We start from the raw sequence: 14704 nt of genomic DNA, 5'->3' as shown, positions 1-14704 counted from the left end.
AGGTGAGTACAAGTACCTTTTCAAAGGGATTTGAAGTATCTGATGTGGGTAAACTGTGCATGTGCTGCTGTCGCTTGCCTGTTTTCGGGACATGGTGTTGTTTGTTTATAAGTGTTGCAGCTCTCCTCTCTCTTGCCTCTATGTAGACGAGGAGTGCGGTTGTCATGACTCGTGAGGTTATTGTACAAAAAATGCCTAAAAAAGGCGGCAGTGGTTTCAGCACCATGGTGAAATGGACAGCTCCTCAGCTCTCAGGGGCTTGTTGTCACATTTCAGAACTTCGACAGTCACAGCACTGTCCACGCTTCTGATGACTCTCTTTGACCTCTGTACTCTGCAAATACAACAGCCGAGGTAACACATTCCCACTGTAAAATCCAACACATGGTTGGTATTTTATATATACGCATAATTGTGTGTGTGTGTGTGTGGGTGTGTGTGTGTGTTTGTGTGTTTCATATATAGGAGCCCAAGGCCCCATTATAATAGCCTGCACTGGGGCCTGTCATTACTAACTTATGTCACTTGGAAGGGCAGAAAAGAAGTTAGAGGAAAGTGGAGAGGGAAAGAAGGTAAAATGAAAGAGAAAGGATGGATAGGGTAGGAAGCAAGGTAAGGTATACAATGGGAGATGAGGGATAGAAAGGCAGAATGAGTAGACGAAAATGAAGAATAAAGAGCACTCCTCCATCTCCCATCCAAGAGTTAATCGCAAGTACATACAGTAATGAATAAAAGGAGAAGAGGAACATGAAAGGAGATGAGAGAGATAAACAGTTAGGGGGTAAAGGAATTAAGAAGATGAAGATTGGAGAATGCCCCAGGTACAGCACAGGAGAAGGGGGTACAGGAGGACTAAGCAATAGAAAGGGGGAGAGGCGCATGGAAGAGGATGAGAGAAAAGAAAGTATGATAGGTAAAGGCGTGACGGCAAGGGAAGTTCAAAGAGGCGATAGTTGGATGGGACAGAGGGGACGATGAAAGAGAGGAGGAGCTGACAGACAAATCAAGGAAGGAAGATAGAAAGAATAAGAGGAGTAAACAGATGGGCAGAAGAAGGACGATGGAAGACTGGTGCAGGAGTAAAGGAAAAAGAAGCTGAGGAAGATAGATGGGAGGAAGATGATAAATGAGTATGAATGTTAAAAGAAGCGGTGGAGAGAGGAGGGGTAAAGGAAGGAATAAAAGATAAAAAGAACAGGAAGGTAAAGGACGGACCATTAAGCAAGGGATGGGTGGATGGAAGAGGGGAGGAGACAAGATGAAAAGAGTTAACAAACAGGTAAATACAGGAAGAAAGTGGATGGGAAGAGATGAAAGGTGAAGAGAGGAAGTCAAAAATGAGATAAGTTGGACGGGAGAGGGAGGAAGGAAGTTGACTGATGGAAATGATGGAACACTGAGGGTATAAGGAGGCTGGAGATGTAAAGGGTAGGAAAATAAAATGGAGAAAATATAGATGGGAGAGGGAGGTAATGTAGGAGAGGAAAGATGGATGGTTGAGGAAGTGAAGTGTGGGCGTATGGGTGATAAAAGGAAAGATAAAATAATGATAGAGAAGATGAGTAAAAGAGGGAGATGAAGTGAGAAGTGTAAAGGATGGAGAGGAAAAAGTGAGAATAGATGGGTCACAATGGGAAGATGAAGAAGAGGAAGGGTGGATGAGTGAAGGAGAGAGATGAAAGATGGAAAAAAATATGGAGACATGTATGAGAAAGTTGAGGGATAGAAAGAATATTAGGGAAACGTGTAGAGGAAAAGCCATAGTTAACACCGTAGTGGGTAACTTTTTTAAAAAAGTTTTTTGTATTTGCTGAAACTATATCCAGGCTGCTCTGCCGACTCTATTGCCGTGCAGTGCTTCTAAAGGTCTAACCACACACAAAAAAACATTCAAAGCGGAGGAGTCTTTAACACAGCTGCCAATCGTGTCAGTCACCACTCAAGGTCAGACTGTCAAACAGGGCAGCGCTGATCAAATAGCAATCAAGAATCTGTGACTGCATTGCCTGTTTCTCACCTCAAATGTTTTCAGAAACATATTTTAGTGTACTGTTTAGCTGTAAGATGAGAAAGTTGGTCCAGCCGTTGGGCAGTGCTTGGTACTTTGGTCGACTGTCACAAAGTTAAGACTAATGACAGGAGACGTAGCTGTGAGAGGGGCAAAGATATAAGAGAGGGAGGAAAGATGGATGGTTGAGGACACCAGGTAATGATGGAAAGATGAATTAGGGAGAAAAAAGATGGAAAGAGTAGAGGAAGGCAGTGATGTTGCTAGATACCAGTCCTGTGTCCCTGACATATTAAAGACAAAAAGGAAACGGTAAACTCAGTGAACTAAAGAGGAGTTAGATGTGTAAATGAGGAAGATGAAAGTTTGAGGTTAGATGGTCCACAGACGGAGGATGAAGGAGATGAAGGAGGGAGACAAAGGACAGAGGAGGGAGCAAACAAAAAATGATTCTTTCATGTTTTCCCATCGGAGCCAGTCAAACAGTAACGTCGTTTTTGCTATCACTGTCTGGCCTTCATCTTCTTTCTGAGGCCCCAGAATCTCCTTTTACTCTTGATTTTTGAGGAGAGCTTATGAGGATAAAAGTGCACATCTTCCTCCGTCAGGTGTCTGATCTCCTGAGCTGTCCATCTCCCTGATGCAAGCTCTCTCTCTCCCTCCTCCGTCTTACAACATGCTGCTTTAGACCTCAGCCTTCTGAGCTTCAGGGTGATATATATAAACTCAGGATTTTTTTTTCCAAAGCAAACCTTCTCTCAAAATATGAAATTTCTCACAGTATAGTAAGAACTGAGGTTCTGTTTCAAACTCTCTTTTACGAAAAAGTGAACACAGCCTGGCCTCCCTACTTTTCTGCCTGTCAGCTATCATGTCACCTTCATATGACGGCATATAAGGGCCACTTTAGATTTATTTTTTCATTAAGGGCAATATTCTAAGAAAAAAAAATCATCTCAGTTTCCAAGATTAATGTTGCAAATTTATTAGGAAAAAAGTTGGATATTCTCAAGTTTATTAAGTTACAGATTTCTGAGAAAAAAAAAATCTATTCTATTGTCTGAGTTTATAAATTTTATAATAATAATAATTGCAAATTTGTGAGAAAAAAATAGTCATAAAAATAGTGAGGCTTTATTCACATCACTTTGGATCAACCTCATCATACAGATGCTACCGCCTGCCATGACAGTGCCTGCAGTGAATTAACTTGTAGAATTATACTTAGTTACTGGATTTAGCAATAAGAAAATACTCCTGATTATAGCCCAGAGTCACAGGATTATCACGAGCATCCGGACTTTAACATACTCATTAAGTGATCGTATTACACTGAAATCTGTTTTCTCGCAAATTTGTGACATTGACAACTGATTTTTTTTTTCTCAGACTATTGCCCTTCTTTTGAGCTGTGCTGTTATTTCACAGTTTTTTTCTGCTGCTAGCCTAAAAAACTAAAACCAAAAACTAATTACATGTCAGATTTTACTTTCCAAAGTGTATATAACACTCCTATCATTCGAGAAAACTGAAAATGAACGGTACTCTTACTCTTTGTTGAGATGCCAAACTAATTCAGCTACACTTAAGTACTTACAAATGCAATAAAATACACTCTGATCTTCCTGTTTAGCACATCTAAGGCCATTAAACACCCCAAATTAAACTCCTTAGTTTTTCTGCCTGCTGTTCATTTTACACACACAAGCCCATATTAAGTCTACAGACAACACCAGCTGTAAGTCATTGTATTGTTGTTTTTTTATTTTTTCATTTTATCTGGAATTTTTTTTAACTGCTGGAACAAAAATCAAATTTGTATAGGAAATGTAAGCTCTTCATGACAATGAGGTGAATCTGTATTTGAAAAAAAAAAACAAATCAGCAAACAAACAAAGAAGGCATATTTGCTTATAATAGCACAAACATACATGTATTTGGTAAAGTAAATCTGTAGCTTGTATTTCTAATGTGAATATAAACCGTGTCAAGCAATCACCCAAAAAAACAGTGACATGCTAATAAATATTTATTGTAGAATCAAATAATCGTCATTTTTTGTACGTTCCTCGTCCGTTTTCTCTGACGCTGACACTGCCCTAAAAGAGAACAAAATATGAAATCTGTGAGACTAAATTAAAACTTTGTCGGAGCCATGAGGTGTTAAAAAGACAGAGAAAAAATTAAACACAGAATTGCAAATAAGCTAAACTCACAAGAAATCCCTTTGTTCCGTAGATTTTGGCTAAAGGTGATTCCTCTGCACAACCAAAAACACTGCAAGGTGTGTCCAAGTGTGCAAACCCCTCAATTATCTGTTGAAGGACAAAAAAAACCCAGAAACCCACATTGATTATGTGCATATTGAAAGATGGGCTTAGGAAAAGTGTGAGGCGCTATAAGATAGATTTATACTTACATTGCCCGGTGTGTCTGAAAGGCTGTCCACGTCCCTCTTCCCTCCCGGGTGGAGTCCATATGACCAGTGCTGACAGTGGCCCTGTGACAACACTGCACCGACGAGAAGCAGCCACAGCGCCAAGGATTTTGAAGCCATTCTGAGGGGAAAAATATTGCACATTTAAGCATGTTATTTTCTATTTTACCGTCTCATTTTCTTTAGTTTAACCTCAAATGTCGTCATAGTTCTTCACCCTGATTGACACTTCTCAGACTTAGAGAACTACGCCGATCACTGAATTTCTTACCTTCTGCGCAGAGGTCAGGCAGGCTTCTCTGATTTGTTCTTATCTGCTGTCCCTTGTGAATCTTGCTGCTGCACTATTCTCCAAGGTTTATATAAGCTGCTTCTCTTTCTTTTATCCCTACACTGCACAGCAGGGGGTCACAAAGTGGGATTAAGCAACACTTACTGGCAACCTCCGGAGCTGTTTAAAAGATTACATTTGGTGATTTTTGCCCTTCAACAAAAGAACAAGTTACGTGGGGCAACCATTTTATTTTTTAGCTGTTTCCTGCCTGGTGCTTTTATGACCTATTTTCAGTGGTCAACACTTAACCATTCAAAGCTGACACAACAGATGATTAACTAGAATAACCGCCTCTGCAAACAAGTTGTAGTTACAGTTTACATCATGATATGTTCAGACTCCTATGTAGCCAAGATAATTGACAAAGCTTCAACAACACAACAGCACACAGGATCTATGCAATCACCAAAGAGTTATGAAGTTAAAAATGGCCAGAAAAGTGCGTTTTTTTTTTGTAGAACATTATGTCACTGTGAAGATAACCTTTGACCTTTGGGGATATAAAATGTCTCCACTTCATCAGTTTATTTTTAACACATCTGTGTGAACTTTTGTCATAAAAGGCATGTGAGTTCTTGAGCTATGACCTAAAATGCATTCTGTGAGGTCACCATGACCTTAACCTTTAGCTTCATTCACTTCATTCTTGAGTCCAGGTGGACGTTTGGAAATTCTTTTGAAGGTCCTCTTGAGATATTGCATCCAAAAGAATGAGACTCAGACAAGATCACAATGACCTTTGACCACCAAAATCTAATCAGTTCTTCCTTCAAGTGGACGTTTGTGCCAAAATGTAGGAAATTCCCTCACGGTCTTCTTGAGATATTGCATCTATGAGGATGGGACGAACTCTAGGTTGCAATGATTTTTGACCACCAAAACTCTAGTGAGTTCATCCTTTAGTCCAAGTGGATATTTGTGCCAAATTTGAGAAACCCCCCCTCAAGCTGTTCTTAGGATATCGTGTTTACAAGAATCGGAAGGATACACAGACATACAATATGTATGGACAAACATATGTGCAGATGGGTGGACAACCCCAAAACATAATGCTTCTGGCCACGACTGTCGCTGGCACAGAGGCATAAAAATCAGATGACACAAGATTTTTATTTCTTCTTCATAGCAGTTTATTCATAACAGTCATTCATGGAAATATATTTCCATGGTCGAGTGCAATAATCATAGATAGGGAGACCTACATCACTCCCTGTCTCAAACACAAACCAACCATTGCCCCATATTGCATTCAGCGAGATGTACTAAAATAAATAACCATAGCTCTTCCATTGATTTTCACGCTCAAAGTGAAATACACAATATGATTGCCTTCATCATTCATGCTCACAGGCTGGGTACCTACTGTTGAACTGAGTGAATAGTATTGCATTGGAGCAGCTTTGAGCTACAGCTAGAGAAACTTCACCAGTCAAAGACGAGTATAGGTCTTCAAACATGCAAACGGACACCGTCCTGTAGTGACGTAAGATCCTTGACAAAACAGCTGACAACACCTGCCTAATCTAATAACGCTTTTTTTTTTGGAAGTTTTTGAAACACTGGATTTACTTTAGATTACAAGCACCAAACTTTGTTTTTTTTGGTGAAAAGTTATAACATGTTACAAGTTAACATATACTTGTGCAAATAAGTTCAAAGCATGGTTACATGATATACACTGATACATGAAGCACGTTTCCAGGCAGACCCATTTTGACAGCATGAACGTGTGAAAATTGCTTTCTGTTAAAGCTGGCCTCATAATCGGAAACAGAAGAATAACGAATGTCATACATAAACATTACAATAAGCAGTGCCACAGTCAAATGCATGCAGTTGTGGATCACTCGCACTCTGGATTAAAAAAAGAGGTAGATTCACAGAGCGCAGAACAAGGGAAAGCTTTTTAAGAACACAATATTTAAAAGGAGAAACCTCACAGCTGTAAATTACGTATTGCATACCCAAGCTGTGTTTCAAACTAGCCTGTCGCATAGTTTCGTGGTGCGCTAACAGCACTTTCAGCCTTTTAGACTGTGCTATCATTATGGCTTTGGCTTGCATTGCTTCCTTTAGAATATGTTGAATCCAGCAAAAAATTTAAGTTACATACTTGAAGAGGAATATATATCGACACAGTTATTGGTAAGTGACACCTATTTCTGCTACAGCAGCATTCAGTGAAGCTCAGCGCTCTGAGCTTCACTGCACACGGATAATGTGATTTTTGACTCCCATTAACATATCAAGTAATATGAAGTGAATATAAATTATGTAGTTACATTAAATGAGTATAGTCATGGGATTGCATCCAGACACATGTACATACACTAGGAACATTATTTTTGTTTTGGTGATATATGCAGCTGAACATTTAAAAAACATCCTACCATTCAAACATACAGAGACAACCCTGAATAAATTCTAGTGCAAGGTATTTAAAGCTAACATAATATAGGTGGAATGCCAGGGATGTGCATACAACTACCTGTGCTGCAGACAGGTAAAGAGAGACTGATAGTAGGGGTGTATGCTGTAGGAGAGAGCAATAAAGAGCGTGTGCCGAGTTATCTGACACTCTGGGACATGTGCAGAGGGGTCAGCATCTCTTCAAAAATGGCTCCTTTCACATTGGACCCTCTCAGGTTGGCTTCTTGTAGATCGCAGCCGGACAGGTCACAGTTCTGCGAAAAAAAAGTGGCAGAGACAAAACAGTAGGACAGGAGGAAAACGAGTGACAAGTGAAAAACCTGCAATATGACTGAAGAACTGTAATGTGCTCTAAATTGTTTTGCATGAGCAGGTTAAAAAACATTCACAGTGTCATTACTGCCAAAGTGCTTTGTAAGGCTGCAACTGACAACTTTTTTTTTTGATTAATCATTCAGTCTATGAAATGCCAAAAAACAATCAAAAAATGCCCAAGAACTTAAAGTTCTAGCATGTAGGATTTAGGAGGATATAATGGTCATTACTGTGTTTTCTATAGTTTTTAATCACATGAAACTAAGAATCCTGTTGTCGTTACCTTCGAAATGAGATGTTTATATCTAAATATGGAGTGAGTCCTATTCTGTGGAGTCATGTTGTTTCTAAAGAAATCCAGAGGGGACAAACCAAGTACTGGCTCTAGATAGGGCCATTAGCATTTTTTGTGTCAGCTACAAGAGTTTTCCTACACGCTTGGCACACTGGAGAATATTCAGTTGTTTGCAATTTGCAATCTCACTACTAGATGCCACTAAAACCTACACGCTAGAGCTTTAAGTTTATCTATTCAGATTGCTTGTTCTGTCCAACCAAAAGTCTAAAACCCAAAGATAATCACCTTAAAACCATAAAAGAGAAAAAACAGCTAATGTGCACATTTGAAAAGCTGAATCCAATGACTTCTGGGCCCTTTTGCTTAAAAACACAACTAAGTCAATAATCAAAATCGATTACTTTTTTGTTTATCACTTATCATTTCAAGTGCTCTGTCTCAGTCCTGTTATTTTTTGTAAGATCCCAAATGCTTGCATTGGAAAGACAATCACTGAAGCTTCCTGATTTGATCTATAAGCTTATTATCACATGCACACTTCAGGTTTATAGAGCTACTCTACTCTGAGCACGAGCCAAAGTCCACCTCAAATTGTGCTTATCTACAGTCTGGCAAAATCAAACTGGCATCTCTGTTTAGGAACACTTTATTTACTTACAAAATTAGTCTAAAACAAAAATAACCTAAGGCAGAAAAACCATTACATTTCAATAAAGATAAAAAAGATTGACATTGTTGTGCCCATTGCTTTTCTGCTTACAGAAAGGTTCTGTTTTATTTCTTTTGGCCACAGGAAAGCTGAGTCAACATGAGTGTTTTTAGAGATAATCCCTTCTGATGGCCCTGACTCACCTCCAGATCAGTCCCTGCTAAAGTGGCTCCCCGCAGGTTACAGTTCTTCAGCTTTGCATTTTTCAGAGTGGCCACACGCAGGTTGATGCCGGTCATTTGGCTTCCTTCCATGTCAACACCTTTCAGGTTAGCACCTGTTGACAAAAACGTTTAGTTAAAACCAAGCGACAGCTGCTGAGGCTGAAAAGCCAAAGCGGAGGGGCCAATATACAAATATAACTCACCGATTTACATGTTATTGAGTCTTAAGGCTATGCATAATTAAAGGTGCATTTTGTATTATGAAGCCACCCCGTCCAACCTCATGGGGGGCAGTATTTCATCCTTTAAATGACAGTGTTCGTGTTGTCATTAGTTACACTGAAAGTATGTGTCGGTAAATAGCACACTTTAGTATAAAAGAGACATTTCTTTAAGACTGGTGAGTTCAGCATCAAACTGCTTCTTTTTTTCAATCCAAGAGCTGTCTCCAGCATTGGAAGGCCACACCAATATACACCAATTTACTCTAGCTCCTTCTTACATCGCTTCTTTTCATTGCCACAGAACGCTGCTCCTTTCCAGGAGCTGCTTGTGATCGGGATAACGGTTGTTTTCCTGGAGCTTCTGCCATTGCTGTGTTTCTGACACACTAACTAATTCACTGGGACTGTAACTTCTACTTCAATGCTACAGTGTTGTGTTGAGGACTGTTTCCCTGTCGATAAGTGTTTCCTCCTGACCCAAACCTTTAGCCCTAACCCTGACCACCAACGCATTAACACTTAGTGTAAACATCACTGTAGCTGTCACTTTGTAAGTGTGTTTGTAGTTCATTAGAGTTAATTGTAACCTTTTGAGTAAACCTTAACAGAGTTTTGTTCAGAGTTTGGTCTCCCTTAAAGACCCCCTAAGGAGTTAAATGTTCAGCTCTTCTGGTAAGTTCATTTTTGGTTTTAAGTCTGTTTTTTACAGATGAAAATTAGCATTAGCATTAACACAGTTTAAACGTAGGTGTAAATGCACCCTGCTAACCAAGCTAGCTGATACTAGTGACATTTGGTCACTTCTGGCTCAAAAAATTCAAGATGATGACATCCAAAATGCCAAACCTGAGGCTTCAAAACAGGAATCCACAAACCAATGGGTGACGGCACAGTGGCTACATCCATGATTTTGTTCAGTGTATGGTTAGGATATGACTCAAATGTGAAACTGCCTCTGCTTTGACTAATATTTGTGATGGATTACCTTCCAGGTTGGCCTTCAATCCAGATGGATCTTCAAAGTTGCAGCCTTTGAGAGAAGCTCCCTCTGCATTGGAACAGAGCATCTTCACCCCTTGTAAGTTAGCACCCTTCAAAAGACAACACAATGATCGAAATCATTCATAATGTTGTTGTAAGTTCATATTGAGTTACGCAAGTACACATGCCAGATTGAAGAAAAAAATGTCTGGTAGTTGTTCTTTTAATGGGGTGAATGTGAGAGTAGGTGTGTGCCAACATGTGTAAGAAGAGAAGGGCCCCCATACTCGACACGACCAAAGGGGGCAGCAGGTGAGAAGAGGCTGAAAACTAAAAGCCTGGTCTATTGATCACCAGCAGGAGGGCCAACATTTAGAGAAAAAAAGACACGTAGTTTAGATAGAAGATGGAAATGTTCGCTTCCCCACAGAGACATTTATTTATCACATTCTGCACTTACTGTGCATCTGCTGATATTGTATGTGCACATGTCCAAGACAAATTTCTCCTGCGTGAACAATAATGTGTATCGTACCGTACCGTACCGTACCGTACGGTATCGTATCGTATCGTATCGCATCGCATCGCATCGCATCGCATCGCATCGTACATGGATCATTTAGTGCTGACTAGAAAAGAGTTTTTAGACTTACATCCAGGTTGGCTCCAGAAAGATCAGCCCGCTCCAGATTAGAACAGCACAGGTTGGCGTGTGTCAGATTGCAGCGGCTGAGATTTGCCATCTTGAAATTGATGTAGCGTAAATCAAGTCGGGACAGATCAGCGCCGCTGAAATTTAGACCCTGAAAACAGCGAGAGTGATGTTGTCAACTATTAACTTGATACGGTGAAATGATGGGGTGGATGAAAACATTTTGGTTTTGCTGTACCTGACAGCGGAGCTCTGACTTGGTGGGCGTCGCCAGAAGAAAACGAACAAACTCCTTGCGGGAAATGGGAGAGTGGTCCTCAGGTGGCTGTGAGTTCTGTTTAGAGAGTAAGCTTGTGGTAAGTCATGATGCATTCAAGAGAGTGATCGCTTTATCAAATTCAAACATTTTAACCTGTCAAACTTCATGTTACCTTGATTGCTACTTCCAGCTGTTCAGCAAGCTGCTCAATTCCAAAGAAGCGAGCCTCCTCGAGGACACCTGGAAGACATTTACAGCAGATTATACCAGGAAATTTTATTTAATGACCTTCATCAAAGTGATTCAGGTAGACTATATTATTAAGGGGTGAGTCAGAAAGCTTACCTCGTATATTTATGCCTTCATTGATAATGAGCTGACCGTGTCTCAAATAGTTGAGAATTGGCTCAAAGTATTCAGGGCTGCGGTCGATTAGGTAAGCCCCGTGCTCATCCTGCTTGTTCCCCCACACATCTGGAGCAAAAACACAGGATGACAACACATGAAACGATACCTTACATTGGGCTGACTGATGTAGCTTAAAGATAACATTTCAATATTTTTAGGCTACCTCACGATACACGATATATATATCTATGTTTTGAAATCTCCTCTGAACTATTGTAGACTACTAAAATATTAAAATGATTAAACTGACTAAGATTAAATAAAGTAGCTACTGTCATAATAAAGTTGAATTGGGTACTGTTATAACAAAGTTAAATAAAATAATGGTCAGATAAAGTTAAATAAAGTCCTGTTATAATTACATAAATCAAAATGGAGCCACTGGTGCTTTTATTTTGAAGGACCCAGCTCCTCTTGGGCCAAAAGTGTTGATTTTTGATGTGAAGGTTGCAGGGAACTTGCCGCATATGATGTTGAAAGTTTCAGTTTTGGTTAAACATTTGTCAAAGGCCTTTGCCATTGCTTCCCCAACCCTCTGGAACGCCCTCCCTCCAAACATCCGCAACTCAGACTCACTCCCCTCATTTAAAAATAAACTCAAAAAACCACCTTTTCTAAAAAGCCCACAATACCTGTCTGCCTCCCCAAATCTGAACTGCCATATCCTCTAAATTTTGCTTTTGAATTCTATTCTTGTATTTTTATCTGTTCTGTTCATGTAAGTGTTTTTCAGTATTTTGTATTCTCTATTTTGCATTTGTATTTGTTTCCTTTCTGCATTGCACATAAAGCGTCTTTGAGTCTCTAGAAAAGGACTATAAAAGTCCTATCTATTATTATTATTTAAATAAAGTTTTGTGTTGAAATTTGTTATATTCCAAATTCTGATAAAGATTTACATTTTTATTGTAAATGTATATTGGTTCCAAATATCACTTATCAGTCTCATTAACTACTAATAATCGGTATCGGTATCAGCCCTGAAAAACCAATATCGGTCAGCTCCTATTATGGATACTCTGTGGCAATAACTTACCTTTCTCTCGAAACATGTGAGCAAGCATACTCTCTGGCTCCTTGCTGACCAAAGTGCTCCTGAACACAAAACACACACATTCGCCAGACAAGACAATGAATGGAAATTTTACAGAGGAAAAAAACTGTGGTATAGCAATCTCAAGCCTTTTAGAATATGTTTATTCACAGTGAAAACAGCATTAAGACCACAGGTACCTGGTGGTGGTGAAGGGACGACCACCTATATTTAGTGTCAGCCAATCAGTGTGCGCTCCATGCTGATCAGATGCAACCTTAGCTTCATTTTGAGGATCTGTGATTTTAAAAAAGAGATGCATAAGAGTGTCTGAGACCATATAAATAATAAATCATAGTAAGATTATATTTATGTAGCACCTTTCATACATGGAAAGCAGCTTAAAGTGCTTCACAGAGAGATAAAAAGAGATACATGAAGGCATAACGCAGAAAAAAGCAACAAAGTATGCAAATGATAACAACCAGAAGGTAAGATAAAACATACAAAAAGCACTACAATATCAACGGATCCAATGTCAGAGACAGCAGATCAATAGTTGGCCAATGAATCGACATCATCTCACAACTGAAAAGAGCAGTGGCGTAAAGGGGTAAACTAGTCTAATAAGGTTTACAATCTAAGGGAAGGCCAGAGTAAAAAGATATGTTTTAAGCCTTTTCTTAAATATGCTCACAGAAGCCGACTGTAGTGGAGTTGTGGTCCATAATTTCGGAGCAGAGGCACTAAAGTCTGCTGCTGCAACTTTTCTGTGAGTCTTTGTGACTGTTAATAATGCAGAGTCTGATGATCGAAGTGCACAATTAGGACATGGCAGGCAGTCAAGGGGAACTTTAAAATCATTGTACGCTATAGTGAAAGGAGGCGAGTATAGGAGTAATATGTTCTTTTCTTCTTGTTTTTGATAATACTCTAGCTACAAGCCGAAGTTTACCAGCTGGTGTCTTTGGGAGGCCAGTAAGACGGGTGTTACAGTAGTCTACTCTTGAGAAAATAAAAGCATGGATGAGTTACTCTGCATCCTGAATTGACAGATACGGTCTAACTCTCAATATTTCGATATTGATGATGTTATTTCTATATGAAATACTGTGTTTATTTTTGATGGCAATAAGCAGTTTTTGTAATAAATATTCCCACTTTCACTGACAGTGGATGAGACTGCAGCACTCACCAATGAATGGATCTCCTTCTGACACATACAACACGTCGTCATCTCTGACAGAAACACAGACAGTCACAGGTTAAGCTGCTGTAATGCGCTCAGATACATATTCATTATCATGCTGTGAGCTTACCTTATAAGGGCAATGTCATCTATGAGACCACCCTTCCCATTGTACAAAGAGGCAGCTTTGATTCCTAACTTATTGCTTGCTACGGAGAGTAAGTCGGACAAGGTCCCATATACTGCTACAACCTGAAAGAAACGCGTATAAATCAGAGGATCGTTGGGGATTAAAGCCTGAGCAGAAATGGGTCACTGCTGCCTAATACAAGATTTATGAGTCGCAGTTAGGTTCATCTAACAGTAACTATTACCTCTGATGGGGGAATAATGTCATAAAGACTCATAATAACTCAGACATCATGTGAATAGTGTCGATAATAGGCAGATGCAGTGTATGATTAACATTAGCATCAGTTACTGTGGCTGTAATCAAACACGTATGTTGAGTGGAAAAAGCCAGTCATTCTGCGGCCCAGGTCCCAAACTACACACTCCCACAGACTTAGTACCTACCTTGCCATTTTTAGATGTCCCGTTAACAAATAGGGTAACTCTTCTCATTCTTTAGGCGCTTTGGTTATAAGTGCTTTGTTACAATTATGGCGATAATGTGCCGTTTGCCAGCTAACGCTCGCCGATTGAAGCTGGTTAGCTAGCTGCACCAGACAACAACACGAGACAAAAGAGGCGTTCACGAGCTGTCGGACAAACAGAAGACATTATTAAACTATTATTACACATAATTATAATAATAATTATAATAATTAGCCATAATCATCGTAATAATAATAATAATAATAGTAATTATAATGATAGTAATAACAAAAATAAAAGTAAAGTTTATTTTTATAGAACTTATTAAAACCAAATGTTACAAAGAGCGCTTTACACATAAAATCACAAAAAACACACACAGGAAAATTTTAGAATACAAAAAAATATAAAAGAAAAATATAACAGCAATGGTTGAATATAAATCAACCACAGCAGTTCAAGACTTAAGTTCAATGTCAAGAGTAAAGTACACTATGATAATAATAATGATAATAATAATAATTATCATAATCATCATTGTTCATTCGTAATCATCGTCATCCTTTAAAGAGAAATTATAGGAATGCCTTTTGATAAAAAAATAAGTCTTCAAAAGTAACTTAAAGGAGATGGTGATGTAGCAAGCTGGTATAGGCTTGCTAA

At 39.2% G+C, this 14704-nt stretch overlaps 2 protein-coding genes across 2 annotated transcripts; both read right to left on the bottom strand.

The window, feature by feature from the left end:
* Positions 1-4022: 4022 nt before the first annotated feature.
* Positions 4023-4900, bottom strand: LOC121944750 (progonadoliberin-1-like). Its single transcript, XM_042488639.2, has 4 exons — positions 4720-4900; positions 4431-4569; positions 4228-4326; positions 4023-4110 (listed from the first exon to the last, which is right to left on the bottom strand). Exons 2-4 carry the CDS (start codon positions 4566-4568, stop codon positions 4063-4065), a joined length of 285 nt encoding a protein of 94 aa, XP_042344573.1. The 5' UTR covers position 4569; positions 4720-4900; the 3' UTR covers positions 4023-4062.
* A 988-nt stretch (positions 4901-5888) lies between these two features.
* kctd9a (potassium channel tetramerization domain containing 9a) lies at positions 5889-14202 on the bottom strand. Its single transcript, XM_042488094.2, has 12 exons — positions 14021-14202; positions 13575-13696; positions 13451-13494; positions 12456-12552; positions 12259-12317; positions 11160-11288; positions 10987-11054; positions 10794-10889; positions 10557-10706; positions 9908-10013; positions 8678-8811; positions 5889-7466 (listed from the first exon to the last, which is right to left on the bottom strand). Exons 1-12 carry the CDS (start codon positions 14066-14068, stop codon positions 7350-7352), a joined length of 1170 nt encoding a protein of 389 aa, XP_042344028.1. The 5' UTR covers positions 14069-14202; the 3' UTR covers positions 5889-7349.
* Between the last annotated feature and the right edge of the window lie 502 nt (positions 14203-14704).

This window comes from Plectropomus leopardus, chromosome 4 (genome assembly GCF_026936395.1).
Source record: "Plectropomus leopardus strain MGB_pleo_1.0 chromosome 4, ASM2693639v1, whole genome shotgun sequence".
NCBI lineage: Eukaryota > Metazoa > Chordata > Actinopteri > Perciformes > Serranidae > Plectropomus > Plectropomus leopardus.
Note: the sequence above shows the minus strand (reverse complement) of the source record. Positions and strands in the feature narration are given on the sequence as shown.

Excerpts from the sequence above, each read along its gene's own strand:
- kctd9a (XM_042488094.2), bottom strand. The coding sequence starts at position 14,068 with ATGAGAAGAGTTACCCTATTTGTTAACGGGACATCTAAAAATGGCAAG. Across the intron at positions 10,890-10,986 it reads AGCTGGAAGTAGCAATCAAG|AACTCACAGCCACCTGAGGA; the intron begins GTAACATGAAGT and ends CTCTCTAAACAG. Across the intron at positions 8,812-9,907 it reads ATTGAAGGCCAACCTGGAAG|GTGCTAACCTGAAAGGTGTT; the intron begins GTAATCCATCAC and ends TTTTGTCAACAG.
- LOC121944750 (XM_042488639.2), bottom strand. The coding sequence starts at position 4,568 with ATGGCTTCAAAATCCTTGGCGCTGTGGCTGCTTCTCGTCGGTGCAGTG. Across the intron at positions 4,327-4,430 it reads TTTCAGACACACCGGGCAAT|ATAATTGAGGGGTTTGCACA; the intron begins GTAAGTATAAAT and ends GTCCTTCAACAG. Across the intron at positions 4,111-4,227 it reads ACGGAACAAAGGGATTTCTT|GGCAGTGTCAGCGTCAGAGA; the intron begins GTGAGTTTAGCT and ends GTTCTCTTTTAG.